The following is a 22686-nucleotide window of genomic DNA, read 5'->3' on the forward strand; positions in this document are numbered from 1 at the left end:
GGTGACAATATACAGCCTTGACGTACTCCTTTTCCTATTTGGAACCAGTCTGTTGTTCCATGTCCAGTTCTAACTCTTGCTTCCTGACCTGCATACAGGTTTCTCAAGAGACAGGTCAGATGGTCTGGTATTCCCATCTCTTTCAGAATTTTCCACAGTTTATTGTGATCCACACAGTCAAAGGCTTTGGCATAGTCAATAAAGCAGAAATAGATCAAGATTGCCGGGAGAAATATCAATAACCTCAGATATGCAGATGACACAACCCTTATGGCGGAGAGTGAAGAAGAACTAAAGAGCCTCTTGATGAAGGTGAAGGAGGAGAGTGAAAAAGTTGGCTTAAAGCTCAACCTTCAGAAAACCAAGATCATGGCATCTGGTCCCATCGATCCATGGGAAATAGATGGGGAAACAGTGGAAACAGTGTCAGACTTTACTTTTTTGGGCTCCAAAATCACTGCTGATGGTGACTGCAGCCATGAAAGTAAAAGACGCTTACTCCTTGGACGGAAAGTTATGACCAACCTAGATAGCATGTTTAAAAGCAGAGACATTACTTTGCCAACAAAAGTCTGTCTAGTCAAGGCTATGGTTTTTCCAGTGGTCATGTATGGATGTGAGAGTTGGATGGTGAAGAAAGCTGAGCGCCGAAGAATTGATCCTTTTGAACTGTGGTGTTGGAGAAGACTCTTGAGAGTCCCTTGGACTGCAAGGAGATCCAATCAATCCATCCTAAAAGAGATCAATCCTGGGTGTTCATTGGAAGGTCTGATGTTGAAGCTGAAGCTGCAGTACTTTGGGCACCTCATGCGAAGGGTTGACTCATTGGAAAAGACCCTAATGCTGGGTAGGATTGGGGGAGGGAGGAGAAGGGGACGCCAGAGGATGAGATGGTTGGATGGCATCACCGACTCGATGGACATGGGTTTGGGTAGACTCTGGGAGTTGGTGATGGACAGAGAGGCCTGGCGTGCTGCAGTTCATGGGGTCGCAGAGAGTCGGACACGACTGAGCGACTGAACTGAACTGGGAACATGGTGAGATTTCAAAACATATTCACCCTCAGATGTGATGCCAAGATAGTCCACTGTGCTTTGTAAAAGGCACTGCTTAACAGAAAGCTTCCAAAACGACAGAAGAGCAAATAACACAACTGACAGCAACCTGGTGCTGGGAAAGACTGAGGGCAGGAGGAGAAGGGGGCGGCAGAGGATGAGGTGGTTGGGAGCCATCACCAACTCAATGGATATGAGTTTGAGCAAACTCCAGGAGATGGTGAAGGAAAGGGAAACTTGGCATGCTGCAGTCCATGGGACTGCAGAGAGTTGGACATGATTTAGCAACTGAACAACAACAAAGTGGCAATACTCATACCAACCCTTTGTTCAAGTGTTACCAGTAATAAACATGCATTCTGCCTGGCCCAGCACAGGCACTGAGAACAGGGGCTGATGCTGATAGCACGATGATTCCCTCTTCACCACCACCATCGTCATTATCAAGTAGGAGACTCTTCTAGATCAGGGGCTGGCACATATCTTACCTGCAGGGCAAATCTGGCCCACTGCCAGATTTATAAAAAAATAAAGTTTTATTGGAACACAGCCACATCCATTTGTTTACGTATTGTGTATTATCTGAGGCTGCTTGCACACGACAACAGAAGGGGTGAGTAGCTACAGCAGAGACTATGTGGTCTACCATGCCTAAAATACGTATCATTTGATAGGGAAAAAAAAAAAAAAGACATTTGCCGATCCATGATGGAGAAACTGTGAAGTGCTTATACCAGCAAAGCAAGTTATAATTCTGATGTGTCAAAAAAAAAAAAAAATTGCCAGAAATTTACTTTTCTTTCCCTAGATATATAAAAGCTGTTTGACACAAAGTTTCAGATGCAAAATGGCATTTTAACTGCTGACGGCCAATTTAATCCACTTGATTTCATCACTTTTCATCCAAATTGACCACCACTTTGCTTTAAAGTACACACCATCAAAGCAGCTCAAACCTCAAACACCAGGAAAGGGGTTGTTATGTTATTTACAGAGAAACCGATATCTTGCTCTCCTCCTGAGTTGCAGCAAAGGGCTGGAGAATTTTCCATTAATTTTAAAAGCTTTTAACTACCAAAGCAAAAAAGATTTTTTTTTTTATTTTTTTTTATTTTTTTAATAAATTTATTTATTTTAGTTGGGGGCCAATCACTTCACAACATTGCAATAGTTTTTGCCATACATTGACATGAATCAGCCATGGGTTTACATGTGTTCCCCAAAGGCAATATTTTTGGCATTTAAATCCAGTTTTCTCCACAAAAGGAAAATAATTTCTACATGGTAGGAATTGGGTTGTTACACATTTCATTTAGAGGAGAATTACGGAAGTTAAAAGATTCGTTTTCAGAAGCATTCATCTCATGCACCTGGAAATGAAAGAGCTGGGGCACAGAAGTTGGTCTTTGTAGGAAAAAAGAATTTCCAAGTTTTTGGAAGACTGGCCTCCCTTCTCTCTCTTTACACTGTTAAAAATGGATCTTTTTTTAAAACCACCTGGAGGGCGTGGGGGGGGGGGGCAGAATCAAGAGAATCCAATTTCGATCTCCTTTGCTAAAAAAGTCATATTCTTTGCCCTAAGCATGCCACAGAGCTGTCTGCATGACCCAGAGAAGTTGGATCAGGGTATTTTAAAGGTTCTGTGAAGGGGAAAGAAACTTTTAAGAAGTACCTGTCACTGTGTGTAAAGGAGGCCGACAGCTTGCCCTGGCAAAGCTGGGTTTTCGGTACGGAAATGGAGCCTGTGAGTCAAGTCGAGGAGGCAGGGTGTACTCAGGTCTGTGTTTCGCCGAGTACAGAGGTAAAATGTACCTGTGTCAATGGAAGCGGCAGAAAAAATAGGATGCTGATGGGGAAAAAAATTAGCCACAAAGGATGCTGTGAGACAGAATTGCTTTCTTATAAACAAAACGCAGAGAGCTGTTGGCAACTTGGCCAGCAAAAGTTCTGAGATGGGGAGGAGAGGGGAGGAATGGCTAGGGACTCTGGCAGCCCCTCCAGACAGGATGAGTGAGGATTCTCCTGAGTGTCCAGCTGGACTTCCCTGGCGGTCCAGTGGTTAAGACTCTGTGCTTCCATTGTGGGGGTTGATGATCTTCAGTCACTGGACTGCAGCACACCAGGCTTCCCTGTCCTTCACCATCTCCCGGAACTTGCTCAAATTCATGTCCATGGAGTCGGTGATGCCATCCAACCATCTCATCCTCTGTCGCCTCTTCTCCTCTTGCCTTCGATCCTTCCCAGCATCAGGGTCTTGTCCAGTGAGTTGGCTCTTCTCATCAGGTGGCCAAAGAATTAGAGCTTCAGCTTCAATCTTTCTAATGAACATTCAGGATTGATTTCCTTTAGGATTGACTGGTTTGATCTCCTTGTAGGGGGGTGGGGTGGGGGATGGGGGGGTGCATTCAATTCCTGGCTGGGGAACTAAGATTCTTCCCTTTTCAGCGTGGCCAAAACCCCCCCACACAAAACCTAGAAAGCATCACAGTAAATTCCAAGGGAGGCAGGAGGCAGACTACACTGCCCTGTGGTGAGGTGTGGGGTTCCCTAAAGAGGACCGAAGATCCCACTGCTCCTCATTCTGGTCAGGTCAATCCCAGGACAGGTGGTGCGGAGAACCAAGAAGGGGAGGATGCAGAGACATCGTCTCCCTGGGGCTCTGACAGCACTGGGAGCAGTGGTCTAGACCCAGCGTGGTCCAGAGTGGCTCCAGTGGTGGAAGAAGCTGTCCTCAGCCCTGTGACAGTAAGCCAGAGGGAGGCGAGGAGCCAGCCTGGGGAAACAGGCTGTGGAAGGACCTGGGCTGGCCCAGAGAGGAAGTGTGGACTCACTTCCTAGAAGAGGGTCGGGGCAAGAAGCCACGCCCAGTCATCAGAGACCACGCTTTCTGCGGTCGCCATGGCAGCAGGAGCCAAGGCTGCCCAGGTTCCTACACAGTCGGCAGAGGAGTGATGACCACGGACTTCCTGACCTTGGGTGGAAGGGGCTTGTCCTCGGAAACCAAAACAACGCACCCTCTCTCCCTGCGTGCTTCTACCAGCCCGTCTCGGCCCTGGGGCGCATGGGTTGTTCATCAGGAGTGTCACTGTCGCTCCCCCAGTAGGAAGCAGTGTAAATGATTCCTTGACTGATCTGTAAACATCAGAATCAACATTCCCAGGCTACAGATGAGGACAAGTCCCAGAGGCTGGGTAACAGGGCCGGGAAACATAGCTAGGGCCAACACAGGGACCCTCACAATCTGGCCAATGTTGAGACAAACTACCTCTGCCAGCTCCTTTAGTTCAGATTCAAGGTGATTTTCAACAGGGAGCAGTTATGAGCTTTGGGCCTGGAATTTCACCCCCAGCTCTCCCACCAGTTACCTATGTGACCTGAAACATTAGCCACCTCACCATGCCTCATCTTTCTCCTCTAAAAAACAGAGATAAGAGTAAGACTACTTAGGATCAAGTAAGATAAAGTGCTCAGAAAAATGCCTGGCTCCTGCAAACACAGAACAGACATTAAGCCAGGCAGCTTGAAAAGGATCTGAACCATCACTGAGAAAGACACCTGCCCCCAAGAACAGAATGGTTCACCATTAATTGACACAAAGGATTCTTTGTGCTTTTGATTTTTCAATCCACTCAAACATGCCCCCAAAGTGGATTAAATAAAAATATTCAATTCATTCTTTCTACACAGTCATTGGATCAAGGCAAGTTATTAGCTGGGCTACATAATTCATTTGATTAATTTGCACCGCCAGGAGCCGGGAGAAGCGTCAAAACCCCAAAGTGGTTTCGAGTCCAACTTTGAGTCTATTTTGAGCTTTGGAAGAGTATTCCACTAGAAGACAGTCATAAAATGTGTCAGGAAATAGAAACCACATGCTTAACCTCCAAGGAGCGCTGTCACTTCTCACAGTAACACCTCTGTAAAGGAAGGCACCGGCTGAATGGGGAGGTGGCAGGATCTCAGCCCCTGCTGCCATCGGAATGGACTCAAAAAAAAAAAAAAAAAGAAAACAATTCTGCAGGGGGTGGTGAAAGTGAAATAAAAGTGTTAGTCACTCAGTCGTGTCTGACTTTTTGCAACCCCATGGGCTGTAGCCCCACCAGGCTCCTCCGTCCATGGGATTCTCCAGGCAAGAATACTGGACTGGGTAGCCATTCCCTTCTCTGTGGGATCTTCCCGACCCAGGGATCGAACCTGGGTCTCTTACATTGCAGGCAAATTCTTTACCATCTGAGCCACTGAGGAAGAGGAGTGGGTGGTGGGGAGAAAGAAATCAGACGTTTGGGATCAACATATACATATTAGTATATATAAAAGAGGAAGACAACAAGGGCCTGCTGTAGAGGACAGGGAACTTAACTCAATATCTTATAATAACCTAATGTAAAGCAAACAAACAAACAAACAAACTATATATATGTATATATAAGCTACACTGTAACTAAACCTCAACTGAAAAAAAGAAAACTATTCTACCACTTCTCTGCTGTGTGCCTTAGGATATTCGACTCACCTTTTCTGAGCCTAGTTTCTAACCTCTTGGTATAAGTACTTGAGAGGATGCATGTGATGCCCCTGTCTAGTTTTTGACACACAGTAGGCACTGGATGTGAACATTTGACTCACTGGGAAAGACCCTGATGCTGGGAAAGATTGAAGGCAGAAGGAGAAGGGGGTGACAGAGGATGACTTGATTGGATGGCATCACCAATTGAATAGACATGAATTTGGGCAGACTCCGGGAGATGGTGAGGGACAGGGAGGCCTGGTGTGCTACAGTCCATTGGGTTGCAACAAGTTGGATACGACTTGGCATCTGAACACACACACAGGCACTTATTAAATGGCATCAACTGAATTATTTTGTACTTAGTAATCATTCATTCACTTCCAGGTGAGTGAACCACTTTGGGGGTATCTGACTTATTCCACATAAGAAAGTTGTTCAGATAGATGGTAGCAGCAATGTTCACATACAAACCTGGACAGAGTTGGTCGAACCTTGGCTTTTGCAAGCCTATCACCAGAGCCACTGTGCTATGCGTTGGCCTCTAGGTGCAAGAGGACAGACAGGTGATGGAAAGTTTTAGATCCTTTAGATAAAACAAGCAAGAACATCAAGCTATTTGGAGGCAAAGTCCAAGGTCTGGAGAAGTGCCACTTCTAAAATGATGGACACCCTCAGGCAATGCTTTTCACAGGATGTGTCCCAATCATACCCAAGCAAAACTGCTATTAATACAAATCTTCAAGCTGGAAGTCTTCAGGTACTTTCCTGAGGACCCAACTGCAGAGAAACAAGTCTCTAGCACCACCGGCTTGACCCACAAAACTACACCTTCTTGAGAAGGTCAGAGATGACTGGCTGGGCTTTAGAAAGGAATTTCTATCCAGAGGCTGAAGGCAGAGAGGGGATGGGATGTGTGGCAGTCCACACGTCCTGGTGTCAAGGAGAATCAGATGGGCAGGAGAAAAGGCAAAGGAAAGATAAAGCTGTCCCACTGTACAGAGTGCAGAAAAATAAACATTAATCGTAGCACCTGAAGAGGAAAAGACTCTAAGGAGAATGATAAATGGAGAGTGCTGATAAAAAGAAAACCTGAAGATGTCTGCCTCCGTCTCACTCTATTCTGTATCAGTTAATTGCCTCCTGAGAACTTGGTCAAGCCTTTGCTCATGCTGTGCCTGCAACCTGGATTGCCCTGCCCTTATCTTTCTGGCAATTTCCTTTTCTACCTTCAGAACCCAACTCAGAAATGAACAGTTTCACAATACTGTCTCTGAGACACCCTGAGCCATGCCCCTCCATGATCAGTTCTGATGAATTCCCTCCTTTCCTGTGTGACTTCATTTGATTTCCTGATCACTTGCTACTATTGACTACTCCTTTATGATGCTGACTCCCCTGCCAGGTTGCAAGCCCCCTGGAGCAAGGGAGAGGTTGAGTCATCAATGTATCCACCAATCTGGCACTCATTCATTCATTCGTTCGTTCATGCACACATTTAAACATTCACTCAGCACTGAAGGAGATCTTGGTCACCTGCCCCTATGGCACCTATTTTCTGTCTAGCAACAGTCTCAGTGTTCATTCAGGATCCACCCCACACCCCAGCCTTCATTCTCATGTCTGAACTGGGCTCTTCCGTTGGCCTTGACACATGAGAGGTATCCTGCCATTGGCTGAATAGGGAGAGGGAAGCTAAGCTGGCTCTATCGGAAGGAATTCAAGGCTTTCCCCAGGAATCAAGAAAGAGACTCACTCTTTTTCCCCTGAAATGTGAACCTGGAAGAACTATCTGCCCGGGGGTTATCACAGCCAGCTGTGACCAGGAGGGATAAACCCACCAAAATGATATCAACCCAGACATGGTAGAGGTAAGGAAGAGAAAGAGACAGACAGACAGAGACAGGAGCCCAGTAACAGAGCTCACACGCCAAGATTCAGCCACACCTAAAGCCAAACTCTCCCTTCAACCAAGAAATTCTCCTTCTAGGCAGAATCAGGGTAGGCTATGCTCTGCTGTAATAACAAGCAAACCCTGATATTTTAGCAGCTGCACAGATATAGTCTATTCCTGCTCTCCCAAAGTCTGCAGCAGGCCTGGCAGCATGAGGAGGCCAATCCCTTCCAGGTGGTAACTCGGGGATCCAGGGGAGCATCACCCCATAGCTACACAGAGGGAGCACATGGCTCCCAGGGCCTTCACAGCAAGGACAACGAGAACAAAGGGAATTCATACCAGCTTTCTCTGCTTCAGCCTTGGAGGGCACTCATCACTTCTCCTTATAGCTCATCGGCCAGAACGAGTCCCATGGCCCTAGTCTAACCTAAGGGAGACTGGGAAACGCACCAGCCCTGCTCATCCAGGGGGAGAGAAGTGAGACAAGCTTGATGAACACCCAGCACAGTCTCTGCCACCACGGGATCAGCCATGCTGTCTGTCACCTGCAGCCAAAAGACTCCGAAATTCTATCAGTGCCAGCTGGGTGCCAGGGACCACAGGAGACGCTGGGACCACAAGAGTGAGCAGGACGATGCAGGAGCTGCCACGGCGGAACTCACAGCACAGTGAGAGGTGGGGGGCAGGGGGGGACAAGGGAAACAAGGACAGACAAGACAGCAAACACGTAACACGGCACAGTCAGGACGAGGAGTGGAGACGTGGGGCGGGGTGGCGGAGGGGTGGGATGGAAGAGGGTAGTAGAAATAAGACACCTAGGGATAACAACTCGGCCTTCAGGAGTGCAGAGGGTGGCTGGGGAAGATTTCTCAGACGAGTTCTGAAAGCTCAGAAGTCAGGAAAATGGGGAGGGGTGGGAATAAGGAGAAAGAACAGGGTTCCAGATAAGAAAACAACACATGGAAAGGTCCAAAGATGAGTGAGACCACGTGCATCTGGACACTGACACCAGCTCATGGTGAGTTGAGAAATATGGGCAAAGAGGAAGGCAATAGCCGTGGCATACAGCGTCTCCCAGTAACATATGAAAAGGGGCTACACCAATGTTCACTGCAGCACTGTTTACAGTAGTCAAGACATGAAAGCAATCTCAGTGTCCATTGACAGAGGAATGGATAAAGCAGATGTGGCATGTATGTACACACACATATGTATATATACATACATATAGCGGAATATTACTCATCCATTAAAAAGAAATAATGCCATTTACTACAACCTGGATGGACATAGAGACTGTTGTACTGAGTGAAGTTAAGTCAGACAGAGAAGGAGAAATATCAGATGACATCCCTTATATGTGGAATCTAAAAAGAAATGATACAAATGAACTTTATGAAAGAGATGTTTCTGACAGAGAACAAATTTATGTTTACCCAGGGGCAAAGACAGTTAGGGAGTTTGGGATCAACATGTATACTCTGCTATATTTAAACTATATAACCAACAAAGACCTGCTGTATTAGCACAGGAAACTATGCCCAATGTTATGTGGCAGCCTGGATGGGAGGGGAGTTTGGGGGGAAAATGGATACATGTATATGTATGGCTGAGTCCCTTTGCTGTCCACCTGAAATTATCACAACATTGTTAATCGGCTATAGTCCAATATAAAATAAAAAGTTTTAAAAAGGGAGGGGGGACTACATTTAACCAATTCAAAGGGCAAAGAGGAGCCACTGGAATTTTAAGCTGGGGGATAGCCCTGGGGTAGTTTTTCGTTATTCCATCCACGTGCATTAAACTCACCACCTCCCTCCCCCCAACTGAGCATCTGTCTGCCCCCATCCCCGCACTTCCAGTTTCCATGGCTCCCCACTGCTCAGGACAACCTCTAGATGCTCGTGGTGGGTGGATCCACATGGGATAGCCCTGCCCCTTCCCCTGGCACCTCCTCGACACGGAGCCCAACCCTGACAGCACAGTGCTTCCTGCACCCCTCCACCCAGACCACACAACTCCTCCCCAGGAGGCAGCTTCATGAAGCCACTTCCCACCTCAAGAAGGAAAGCAAATATGAAACACACCCAAAATAGTGCAGGTCTGAAAAGCTGAAAACCAGCCACCATAATTACAAGTATTTTTATCCCTTGCCCAAAAAGGAGTAGCAGATCATTTTGCAAGTGTCTCTCTCTAAGGAGCTTCATCTGTTCCATCTCAAGTGCTGCAGGCTCCAGAGACGCCACGAGGCTGGAGCAGGAACAGAGCCAAAGAGAAATCCCAGGGTGGAGACATGGAGCGAAAGCAAGGCCTGCGGTATCATCTTCCATGGAGGGCAGGGGCCACACCACAAGGGCAGGGATGCGCGAGAGCTAACAAGGCTGCGATGTGGGCACGTCCGCCCAGGAGCCGGGCTGTCACCTGCCACTCAACACCCCCAGCCAACTGCACTGAGTGATGGAGGGCCGGAGACCTGCAAGAGAGAAAGAGGTCCCCCTCGGCGAGAAGGGCGCGCTGCCCCAAGTGGAACCTTCCCCTCTGCTACCCTGGGAGGGTCGCCTGAGCACAGGAACAGCTGGGGACACACGATGAGCACAAGAGGCATCAGAAGAGGCCATCTAAGCCAGCACTGGGGCTTTCAGCAGAGACTGTATCAGCCACAATTTCTTCCTATTATCCCTCCTCATCCCTTCATTAAGTCCCTCAGGCTTGACAAGCTCAGAGCTAGCATGCTGCTGGGCAACGCTTTCATCGCCGTCATCCCCCTTAGAGTTAAAAGTTGAACCAGCCAGCTAGGAAGGCCTGGTTCCTGCTTCTACCTAACATCATGCGGAGAGCACTAACTCTGGAGTTAGACAGCCAAGGCCACAACCTCATTCAATACGTGAAGCCCAGTGACTGCGGGCAGGTGGTTTGTCATCTCCACGCCTCAGTTCCCTCATCTGTAAAGACACAGCTACAGTTTTTCAGTAGTCATGTACAGGTGTGAAAGTTGGACCATAAAGAAGACTGAGCATTCAAGAACTGACATTTTCGAACTGTGGTGTTGGAGAAGACTCTTGAGAGTCCTTGGACTGCAAGGAGATCCAAGCAGTCAATACTAAAGGAAATCAACCCTGAATATTCATTGGAAGGACTGAAGCTGAAGCTCCAAGACTTTGGTCACCTGATGCAAAGAGCCAACTCATTAGAAAAGATCCTGATGCTGGGAAAGATTGAGGGCAGGAGGAGAAGGGGGTGATAGAGGATGACAGATGGTTGGATGGCATCGCTGAGTCAATGGACATGAGTTTAAGCAAACTCCAGGAGAGAGTGAAGGACAGGGAAGCCTGGCATGCTGCAATCCATGGGGTCGCAGAGTCGGACACCACTTGGTGACTGAATAACAACAAAACATGCAGCAAGCATTAAATCAGACAGTCCAACGTGACACAATGAGCACAGGGCCGAAAAAGAGAATAAGCCCTCAACTCACTCTTATCATCATTGTCGCCAATGTCGGGGCTTGCTTTTCTCTAAGAAAATGTCACCAAAAGCCTAAGAGAGGTCACAGAGTACGAAGCACATAATAGACCCTCACAAAACACTGGGGGGAGAAATTCTCCAGGACCAACAATCTAATTTCTCCCACGAATAAACTTCAACTAAAGACTAAATGGAGAAGGGACTTTCCTGGTGGTCCAGTGGTTGAGAATCTGCCTTCTAGAGCAGGGGGTGCGGGTCGGCTCCTTGGTCGGGGAACTAAGACCCTAGATGCCGCAGGGCTACTAAGCCCGCACACTGCAACTACGCATCACAATGAAGACCCACGGCAGCCAAAGTAAAATAAAAATAAATAAAATCAATTAAAAAAAAAAGCAGGGAGAGGAGAGAAAAAACAGTTGGGAAATCTGTAGATTCAAAGAGGCTGAAGCGGTCTATTAACAGATCATGATGTGTGGATGGACCCCGCTTGGAACCCTATTCAAGTGTTTGTTTGAAGTGAAAATGTGAACACTCACCAGATATTTGATAATGTTAAGAAATTATTGCTAATTTTTTGGAGTGATATCACAGGATTTTCTTTTTTCTTTTAAAAAGCAGAAGGGTCCTTATGCTTTATTAGAGACACTTTCCCAAATAATTTGGGAGGAAAACCACACTGTGGCTTGGATGAGCCTCAGTGTATCAAAGAGCAGCTGGGGAAGGAGGGGGAGGTATGGACAGAGCCAGACTGGCCGTGACTTGGCCACCACTGCAGCTGGGCAATGGGTACCTGAAGGCTCATTATATTCTTCTGTCTATTCTTACATTCGAAGTTTCCATAATAAAAATATTTTTTCAATAGGGGAAAAAAAACTGAAGAAGAAAGAATATATTTATGTACATATATTCACACACATACACATACATACCTGTATGTATAACTGAATCATTATGTTGTACACCTAAAACTAACAAGATATTCCAAATGAACTGTACTTCAACTTTAAAAGATAGGATATTTCTTTTAAAAAATACAAAAAACAAGTACTTTGAAAAAATGGACTGCCTATGACCTTTATCACGGAACTAGCTCATCCATGAAGAAGAACAAAAGAGCCTCTTGATGAAAGTGAAAGAGAAGAGTGAAAAAGTTGGCTTAAAGCTCAACATTCAGAAAACTAAGATCATGGCATCCAGTCCCATCACTTCATGGCAAATAGATGGGGAAACAGCGGCTGACTTTATTTTTTGGAGCTCCAAAATCACTGCAGATGGTGACTGTGGCCATGAAATTAAAAGACACTTACTCCTTGGAAGGAAAGTTATGACCAACCTAGACAGCATATTAAAAAGCAGAGACATTACTTTGTCAACAAAGGTCCGTCTAGTCAAGGCTATGGTTTTTCCAGGGGTCATGTATGGATGTGAGAGTTGGACTATAAAGCTGAGCAAGGAAGAATTGATGCTTTTGAACTGTGGTATTGGAGAAGACTCTTCAGAGTCCCTTAGACTGCAAGGAGACCCAACCAGTCCATCCTAAAGGAGATCAGTCCTGGGTGTTCATTGGATGGACTGATGTTGAAGCTGAAACTCCAATACTTTGGCCACCTGATGCAAAGAGCTGACTCATTTGAAAAGAGCCTGATGCTTGGAAAGATTGAGGGCAGGAGGAGAAGGGGACGACAGAGATGAGATGGCTGGATGGCATCACCGACTCGATGGACATGAATTTGAGCAAACTTCGGGAAATAGTGAAGGACAGGGAAGCCTGGTGTGCTGCAGTCCGTGGGGTCGCAAAGAGTTGGATACAATTTCATGACTGAACACACATAAGAAATATACATTTGGTCTTGGGCCACAGTTCTCAGTTCACAGCTCCCAAAACCCTTAGAATTTCCTAAGTGTTGAAAATGAAAAAGGCAGCTTTTGTTACGTCAATGAGGTGACTTTCAGAATCACCTAATGATGGGGGCTAGGAGCCAGAAGAACCGACCCCAGTGATTAGAGGGTTAGAACTTCCTGTCCTACCTCCTGGCCTCCAGGGAGGGGAGAGGGGCGAGAGGTTGAGTCAATCATCCATGGTCAATGATTTTATCTCTCCTGCTCTAAAATGAAGCTTCTGTTTTTAATGGACAGGACAGGGTTCTAAAAGCTTCCAGGCTGGTGAACACATGGGTCTGGCAAGAGCAGAGTGGCTGGAGAGGGCATGGATGCCCTATACTCTTTCCCCATATCTTATCCTATGTGTCTCTTCCGTCCGGCTATTCCTAGTTTACATTGTTCTACAATAAACCAGATATCTAGTGAGTAAAATGTCTGAGTTCTGTGAGCCACTCTAGCACATTAGGGCTTTCCTGGTGGCTCAGATGGTAAAAAATCTACCTGCAATACAGGAGACCTGGGTTCAATCCCTGGGTTGGGCAGATCCCCTGGAGAAGGGAACGGCAACCCACTCAAGTATTCTTGCCTGGAGAATCCCATGGACAGAGGAGCATTGCGGGCTACAGTTCAAGGGGTCGCAAAGAGTCAGACACAACTGAGTGAGTAGCTCGCACACGCATGCTCGCACACACACACATGCACACACACATCTGTTACAGATAGGGCTTCCCAGGTGGCGCTAGTGGTAAACAATCCTCCTGCCAATGCAGGAGATGCAAGGGTTTAATCCCTGGGTGGGGAAGATCGCCTGGAGAAGGAAATGGCAACCCACTCCAGTATTCTTGCCTGGAGAATCCCATGGACAGAGGATCCTCACAGTCTACAGTCCACTGGACTACAAAGAGTCAGACATGACTAAGCGGCTGAACACATCTTTTATAGATACAGCTTGAAATACTTAGGGGTGGAATGATATGAAAACTCAAAATACCACGAGAAACTGGAGAGTAGGACAAGACAGAGATGAAGCAAGTCTGGCCAGGAGTTATTATATCAACTGCTGAAGCCAAATTATGGGTGTTTGCAGGCTGGTGAAACTCTTCCATTTTGGTACCTTTCTAAAATAAAAAGATTTTAAGAATTCCTTGGAGATATGGCCTTGTTAGTCATTCACACTTTATTGAGAATTATCCCTAGCCCTCCAGAAAGCATTCCTCACCAGTCTTCATTCACACATAACAATTGCACTTCAATACCCAGTTTTGAAGGGTGAGCAATCTTTCTTCCCCTTAGGAATTGAGAGCATAGTCTCAATCCACCCACCCAGCAACATGGAATATTAAAACACCAAAAAACCCCCACATCAAATGCTTCATTTTGAGGAACAGTTTAACGGAGATCTCAGCTCAGAGTTTGGTATTCTGAGCCCTTACACAGAACCCAGGCTTTTATTTAAAAGTCTGTTTTTGTTTGTATAAAAATGACTCTCAGATCCATCAAGAGTGTTGGAACACATTGGTGACGATTTATGAAGCCAGTACTGCTGGTGTAACTTCTCCCAAGGTCCTGGCTGCTTCAGTAACTCTTCCGTTTTATTAAAATGATGATCACATTCACAGTTATCCACAGCATGTGATTATGAATGTATTTTTTACCAGCTTGATGCTTAAGCTTACTTTTCCATTAATAGTAACTCTGCCTTTATAATGAGAACAAATGCCACTAATACACATTCATTTTACCCATGAGCAAAAATTCAGGGACTAACTACATTCACACAGTAAATGATAAGTATCCTATAATTTGAAAAATCAATCAACAGCTAGCTGAGTCCTTCCACACAGGAGGAAGTAAAGATCTGTTTGCTGAGGACGGACTGGCAGCATCGTACACAGCACACAGGCAGGCAGACAGCGGGAAAGTGGGGGCTGTGAGCAAGGCCTAGGACAGCGTGGAGAAGGCAAAACAAAGGAGCCTGGACAGACAGACAGGAAAGGGAAAGGCATCTGTGCATCGCAGACACTTACAAAGCTTCATATCAGCTAAGGCAGCAGTCCCCAACCTTGCTGGCACCAGAGATTGGTTTCACGGAAGATAATTTTTCTACAGACAGGGGGCGAGGGGTGATGATGGTTTGGGGATGATTCAAGTGCGTTACATTTACTGTGCACTTTATTTCTATTATTGTTACATCCGCTCCACCTCAGATCATCAGGCATTAGATTGCAGAGGTCGGGGACCCCTGAGCTAAGGTACTTCGGAGGTAAGTAACAGAGACAATTCTAACCTGAGCTACAAAGGAATTACTGTCAACAGTCAGGAAATTGGGAGAACTCGGCCCAGAGAAGGAAATGAAGCCAGAATAGCTTTGGCCAGTTCACACAGCAACAAATAGAGAGTCACCAGGACCTGGTTGTTGAATAAATGGCCTCTCAAGCATTCTTGGAGAAGGCAATGGCAACCCACTCCAGTACTCTTGCCTGGAAAATCCCATGGGTGGAGGAGCCTGGTAGGCTGCAGTCCATGGGGTCGCTAGGAGTCAGACACAACTGAGAGACTTCACTTTCACTTTCATGCATTGGAGAAGGAAATGGCAACCCACTCCAGTGTTCTTGCCTGGAGAATCTCAGGGATGGGGGAGCCTGGTGGGCTGCCATCTATGGGGTCGCACAGAGTCGGACATGACTGAAGCGACTTAGCAGCAGCAGCAGCAAGCATTCTTAGTCAATTTGGAAGCTAAAGCTCCAACTGCCATGGCTCAGGTCACAGGCCTGCCCCCGGGCCAAAGGAGAGCAGGGTTTACCCCCTGACTGAGACAGCAAGACATGGTGGGGCCACCATTCCTCCGAAGAACATCGGCACAGAAGGGACAAAGCAAGCACAAGGGAACCTCCTGTCCACTCCAGGCACTGAACTGGATTCTTTACATTTAATCCTCAAAGCAACCCTACCAGTAGCTATTACCTGCCCAATTTTACTGACAGCAACACTGAGGTGTAGAGAGGTCAGGTGACCTGCTCAGGGGTACACGGTGGTGAGGGGGCCAAGCTGAACTCAGTCTGATGCAGGACACCTGTGCTCTCCAAGCCACCAGGCTACAGGAGGCGACGTGGGTCCAAAGTCTGAATGCCACCAACATTCTCCATTTTTCTTGATGGCAACTGCTAGGAAAAAAGTGGGAAATGAGTCCAAACCAAGAGAATTGTATTTGAAAGTGTTAAAGAAGAATCTTAGAGCAGATCTATCTTGGACACGTCCAGTATCTTTTATCCTCAAAGCCCTTGATGAGAACAAATCCATTTCCTCTGATGCTGAGATCTTCAGGAGGGATGGGAAGCGGACAAAAGAAATTTCTGAGCATCATCATTGACAGTCCCAAAGAAAAGGGGAGGAACATTTAAGAAGCTCCAATCAGACACCCAAACTGCAAAACTGCTGAAGACAAGGCTCAAGGAGCCCATGAGGCAGGTGTCACTCTATGCCTACACCTCTGGCCCTTCCAACCTGTTTCTTAATGATCATAACAGACATGTCTTCCTCACCCCCCACCCAGACCGGGAGCTTCCCCAGAGGCAGTTACTGTGTCTTGTTCACCTGTGTAACCTACACCGATGAGCCTTGGTTATACAGATGCTTCCCACGGATGAAACATCAATGACTTTGCAATCAAAAGTGAAGGAAAACTCGGTCTAGGGAAGAAGATGCCATTTGAGGAACATCTCTGTTTCAGACTCACATCTCTGTTGGCTCACTTTCTAGAGTCATCAATTCTACTGCTCCGGGGGGAAGGGAAGATGCTGAAGGTGGAGAATAGGAAGCTGAAGGCTGGACACCCAGGAAGGACTCAGTAAATATGTGCTAGGTGAGTTGGTATCACCCATCTGTCACTCAAAGTCCCCTCCAGACTCCCCAAGCTAAAACTCCCCCTAAAACTGACCATCAGAAAAACATGTGCCTCCTCCAAAGAGCCCTGATTCCTCTTATTAGATATGGAATCCCGTCCACCAGGATGCTCTGAGTGGAAGGCGTGCCCTCTACAACTCCCTCTCTCACCCTGAGCGGTGAGAGAAGTCCATCTATCATTCTTTGAACATGACCCTGAGTAGCTGAACCCACTTGATTGCCTGTTGTCCCATTAAATACATATAAAGCTCCTACTGTGTGCTGGAGCCGAACTGGGCAATGAATATACCCTGAAAAGTCAACAGCCACAGGTCGCCAGAGGAGCTCCCAGCCTGGCATTCTCCTGCAAGTTGCTTCAGAAGCAGGTTGGTACCAGAGCAGATAGAACAAGTTTCTTCCGCATGTGGTAAGTGAGAGTGTGAGCGAGACCCCCTCCAGCAGGTTCAAACCACACGTCTGTCAGCTACCTTTGAGAAGCCCCCTCATCTGCCTCCACACCTGACTCAACAGGACCACCGACTAGCCTTTCTCTTCAAAGACTCTTTTCCTCAGGGAGCCCGGCCTTCCAGTACACAGCAGAAAGATGGGTCTGGGCCCTAGGGCTAGACAGCCTGAGGGATTCGAACTCAGCCCTGCTTCTTATCAGCTGAGGAATCCCAGACAAGCTACTTCACGTCTCAAAAAATCTCATCAGTGGACAGTAGCTTCCTCAAGGAACTCAGCTGAGGACCGCGAGGGTTCATAGACGTGACGCCTCAGCACAGTAAGCAGAATTGAAAGTGTGTGCTGCCAGCAAGCTGCCAGGATTACCGCAGCTCTTACAGGATGTTTGATATTAGTATTCTTTCCTGCCAGATTAACCTACACCTGCCAGGACTCTCTTCCATCCTGTTTTCAAAAGTTGACCATCACAGGGTGTCAGGAACTATCTTTGCACACTCCTTCCGGTCCGGGGCCCCTGCATCTCACCAGCCACCATGTATGGTGTTGCTCTGGGTTCTGAGCTTTCGGTGCAGCTGTGTGCAGGTGGGTGGAATGGTTTTTATGCTTTGAAAGACACCTAGAGAAAGAAGGTTCGGGAACTTCCATTTCATTGGGATGAATCAGAGGAGAGTCATTCAATTGTTGGGGTGTTTTAAATAGTCCTATTACTTCAAACGAAACGTTCTTACTGCTTTTGCCCTTTTGAAATGGAAAGAGCAGCATGTGGACTCTTCCCCCACATCCTTTCGTTACTCCACTCCAACGTGTGCTTACAACTCTTTCTTGGTAAAAACCAACCCATTAATAAAATGACAGACAAGCATCACGAAGAATGGGCTTGATTAAGGCCAACAGAGGGTTGGCAAAAGTCGTGATAAAATGCAGCTTGAAGGCTATTCACAAGTGAAAGATGGCTGACAGGACCTCACTTTGCAAACAAAAACAATGAAAAATCAATGCAGGGTAGTGAATGCCATGGGAGGACCATCTCCTCTCCAACCTCGCCTCTCATCAAGCTCACTGACCAGAGACACTGACTCCTCTTCTCCCAGGGGTAACAAAGACATGGAGAAGGTTTCAGGCTGGCACGATAAATCTTCTACCCCGACTGCCACTCCCTCTGATGTAGGAGTTCAACACCGATCTCTCTCGCAGGCAACAAGAGCAACAATGTCAGGGAGTGGGACGCCAACTTCATATCAGACACCTAGATCTTTCCCGCCCGTCAATGCTGGAACACAGTGAGGTGGTAAGACCCTCTCACAGTCACAGTGGGTGGGGACAGGGCACCCAATGAACACTGAATCAACCTACCAACTACCGAGCAGTCAACCCATGAACAAAAGGTGGTGTTTCCTCAGTGGGTCAGGCAGTTACTTCCTCCTGACTCCCTTTCAAGCTCGAGCTTCCGATGAGCATGTCAGCACCCCAGATTGCCACCCCAGGCCCAGAGTCCAAAGGAATCCAGGGACACAAGCGCCGGTCTCTATACTTGGCGGGTCTGACGACATCCTTATAAGTGGACACCGTGTCCTGGTCTCCCTGAAGGGACAGACACTCCCAACCCCTTTCCTTCTGGCCAGAACCCTTCATCCTTCCTAGCTCAGTGGCTCTTCAATCACTCAGCAACCAGAGATGTCCCTGTCCCAGGAGAATTTCAAATACTTTCATTCAAGGACTATTTAGCTAAAGTCACCACTTGGCAACAAATGATCAGTGAGAATACAGAGATGAAAGAGAGCCTCTGCCACCCAGAGACTCAGAGTCCGCCAGCTCCTGAGGGTAAGGGGCTCGTTCCTCTCTCCACCGGGGCTTTCCGCCACCAGCCAACTCTGGTCTCATGACCCCACAGAATGAGGATCCACGGATGGGCGTGGTAGTGGCAGAGACCCTCCAGGTGTTAGGAGAACCACTGACCGAAACCACCCACCCTGGCCAGGCCCCGGTAGTAACTCACCTGCATGAGTTATCTTAAGCAGGAGGTCCTGGAAAGGAACACGGAACTAACAAGCTACCACCAACTGGAAGAATTCGGGAAAGGTCAAAAGGAAAGAGGAGACACCAGCCCACAAGTCCCACCAACCTTCTAAAATGCTTCCCACTGGAATCCTTCTTGGCTAAGTGATGCGCATGCCACCAGGAAGGTCCCAGAGTCAGAGAAACTGGCCAGAGACAACCCAGAAACTAACCACATCATGTGATTCTAGCAGTCCACTGCATCCACATTATCCCATTTCTCAGCACAAAGTTGTATGTGATATTCTCTTCTGTTTTAAATATTCTCCAAATCCAAGGGTACAATTGTTTTCTTATTCTTCACATGATATGTTTCTCTCTTACCACAGGTTTCTCATTAAATGATACCTTTCAAAGAACCACGTCTTAGGGTTCTATATCAATTACAACCATTTCATGTTTTGTTTGTTGGTGAGGGAGGTGGGGGGGAAGTGTCCACTGGTTGTTTTGCGAACATCTATCTAACATGCTAGGCCCATGTCTGAAAAGTCCTCTAGGCAACCAATGTCAGGGATACACATCGACGCAATCAGCCTTACCTCAATGAGCTTTCTTTCATAGGAGCTTGCAAGTTCCTCGGCGACTTCTCCAGGTTTCTGCTCAGGGACTGTAACTTCTCCATCAACATTCCAAAGATTTGGGACAACTTTTAGGAAAAAAAAGACTTCCATAAGTAACTTAATCAACCATAATTTCCTCAATTAAAAAAAATTTTTTTTCTTCTTTTCCAAATGGCTTCTCTGGAAAGAAAGCTCTTGCTAAAGAAGAAAAAAAAAAGAAATCACAATTACTAACTACTTCTACATTGCATCATTTTCACACAAGTACAATAAAGTGAATGATAAGCTGTATTTAAAAATGGAATAACTGTCCTCGAGATAGACGCACAGAAGTCTAGCAAACGATCTTGTCGCTACTTTCCATTTCAGGGGAAACAGATGATGCTTTGGCAAAATATAAGAGCCTACATACGCATCTTCTATGTTGGTTAATTTTCTTTTTCTTCAACAAAAAAATTTTTCAGGGAGGTAGTACCTGCCTACAGCATGAAGTGAAATGGCAGTAGGGCTGCTAAGGTAGCATTTAGAATCAAGGAAGCTTCTGGAAAAACTCCAAAGCCAGTGCACAATGACAATACAAAGACATCTCCACGAGATACTGGCTCTCAGATCAGCACAAGAATTAGCACAGTATTGTAAGAAACCTTCACACTGTTCTCCATAATGACTGCAGCAATTTACATTCCCACCAATGGTGTAGGAGGGCTCCCATTTTCCCTCACCATCTTCAGCATTTGCTATTTGTAGACTTATTGATGGCCATTTTGACTATTGTGAGGTGTCACCTCATTGTAGTTTTGATTTGCATTTCTGTAATAATCAGTGATATTGAGCTTCTTTTCATGTGCCTGTTGACCATCTGTGTGTCTTCTTTGGAGAACTATCTGTTTAGGTCTTCAGCTCATTTTTGATTGGGTTGCTCTTTCGATATTAAGCTATATGAGCTAAAAATATAGTTACCATAGGATCCTGCAAGTCTAGATCCTAGGCATCTACCCAGAGCAATCTTTTAATTTGAAAGGATACATGCATCCCAATTCACAGCAGCATGATTTACAACAGTCAGTACATGGAAGCAACCTAAATGTCCATTGGCAGATGAATGGGTAAAGAAGATGGGGTACATATACACAATGAATTACTATTCAGCCATAAAAAAAGGAATGAAATAATGCCATTTGCAGCAACATGCATAGACCTAAGAGATTTCATACTAAGTGCAATAAGTCAGACAAAGAAAGACAAATGTCACAGGGTATCATTTATATGTGGAATCTAAAAAAATAAGGCACATGAACTTCTTAGCAAAACAAAAATAGATTGACAAAGAAAACAAACTTATGGTTACCAAAGGTGGTAGTTCAGTTGTGGGTATATCAGGAGTTTGGGATTAACATATATATATATATATATATATATATATACACATATATATATACACACACACATATATATATATGACTATATATAAAATAGGTAAACAACAAGGGCCTACTGTATAACACAAGGAGCTATACTTAATATCTTAAAATAACCTAAAATGGAAAAGAATCTGAAAAGAAAGATATGTATGTACAACTGAATCACTCTGCTATATACTTGAAGCTAACACAACATTGTAAATCAACAACACTTCAATAAAAAAAATCTGCACAGTAGATGCCCATGGAAATTGCTTCTATGATAGAAACTGATAAAATACAATAGAAATAGATAAAACCTGGAAAAAAGCCAGGTAATTTCAAGATAAGTAGGAGAACAAGAGTAGGAAAAACAGCTGCACAAGCAGTTGAGAAGATTCAGTGGTGTGAATTTAAGACTGCAGACTTGCCCAGGGTCTGAAAACAAGCATCAGGGATGCAGAGGCTTGTGTGTCCTGAGATGAGACTCCTGGATGCTCCAATCAAGTATGATGAGACGGCAATGAGGCAAAAAAGGAAGCCAAGCCTAGTCCTCCAGCCAATGGGATGTGGGAGGCACAGATGCTGGTCAGGCATTCAGGGAGAAGTCAACAACAGGGAAAGACTGAGCAAAAATGGGAGTGGCTTCTGGGCCTGAACTGATCAGTGGCTCTGCCTTCAGCCCTTCATGGAGCCTCCACCAGGCTACAGCTGGTCCGGGCATCTGAGGGACCATACAGAACATGCTGGAATAAAACCATAAGGGATTTCCCATCAGGAAGCTTCCATAAGCCTCTTATCCTTCTCCATCAGGAGGCAGACAGAATGAAAACCACAATCACAGAAAACTAACCAAACTGATCACATGGATCACAGCCTCATCTAACTGAATGAAACTATGAGCCACGCTGTGCAGGGCCTCCCAAGATGGATGGGTCATGGTGGAGAGTTCTGACAAAACATGGCAAAATACAGAACAAAAGAGGAAAATATGAATTACCAAGTGAGAAGAGCTCAAGAAAGAAAAAATAAAATAACAGAGGAGGAGGAAATTAAGACTCAATTCACAAAATGTCCCAGAACCAAAATGTCCGAGACCTGAGTGTTGAGGTCGAAGAGCTCTGTAAGAATGAGCTCTATGAGGACAAGCTTGACGATGAGAGATGGTCACATGCTAACAGTGAAGTTCCAGAACGCAGGAGACAAAGATGAGAGGGTATAAATGCCCAGAGTGGAAGGAGAACTTTTACACAGGATAAAAAATTGGAAATGGCCTAGGAGTTCTCAACAGCATCAGTGTAAGCTAGAAAACAATAAAGTGCTATCTTCAACATCCTGAGAGGAATGCTTTTCAACCTAGAATTACTTACAGAGCTAAACCATGTGAGAAATGCTAACGACGTTTGTAGACAAGCAACCTCTCAAAAATTTTATCTCCCACCCAAAGAAGAGAAGAAATCTAAGATGAGGAACACAGAGATGTCAATATATGGTGGATCCAACACACAAGTGAGTTTGA

The 22686-nt window shown here is 46.0% G+C and overlaps 1 protein-coding gene across 2 annotated transcripts in view; it reads right to left on the reverse strand.

Annotated features, from left to right (window-relative positions):
- SNX29 (sorting nexin 29) overlaps nt 1-22686 on the reverse strand; it is a 585715-nt gene that overhangs the window by 277810 nt on the left and 285219 nt on the right. For both annotated transcript variants that reach the window (XM_081560361.1, XM_081560362.1), the window contains one exon: nt 19747-19853. In XM_081560361.1, the coding sequence (XP_081416487.1) occupies nt 19747-19853 (107 nt within the window). The remainder of the gene's footprint in view (nt 1-19746; nt 19854-22686) is intronic.

This window comes from Giraffa tippelskirchi, chromosome 13 (assembly GCF_054371585.1).
Source record: "Giraffa tippelskirchi isolate mGirTip1 chromosome 13, T2T-mGirTip1v1.2.pri, whole genome shotgun sequence".
Classification (NCBI taxonomy): domain Eukaryota; kingdom Metazoa; phylum Chordata; class Mammalia; order Artiodactyla; family Giraffidae; genus Giraffa; species Giraffa tippelskirchi.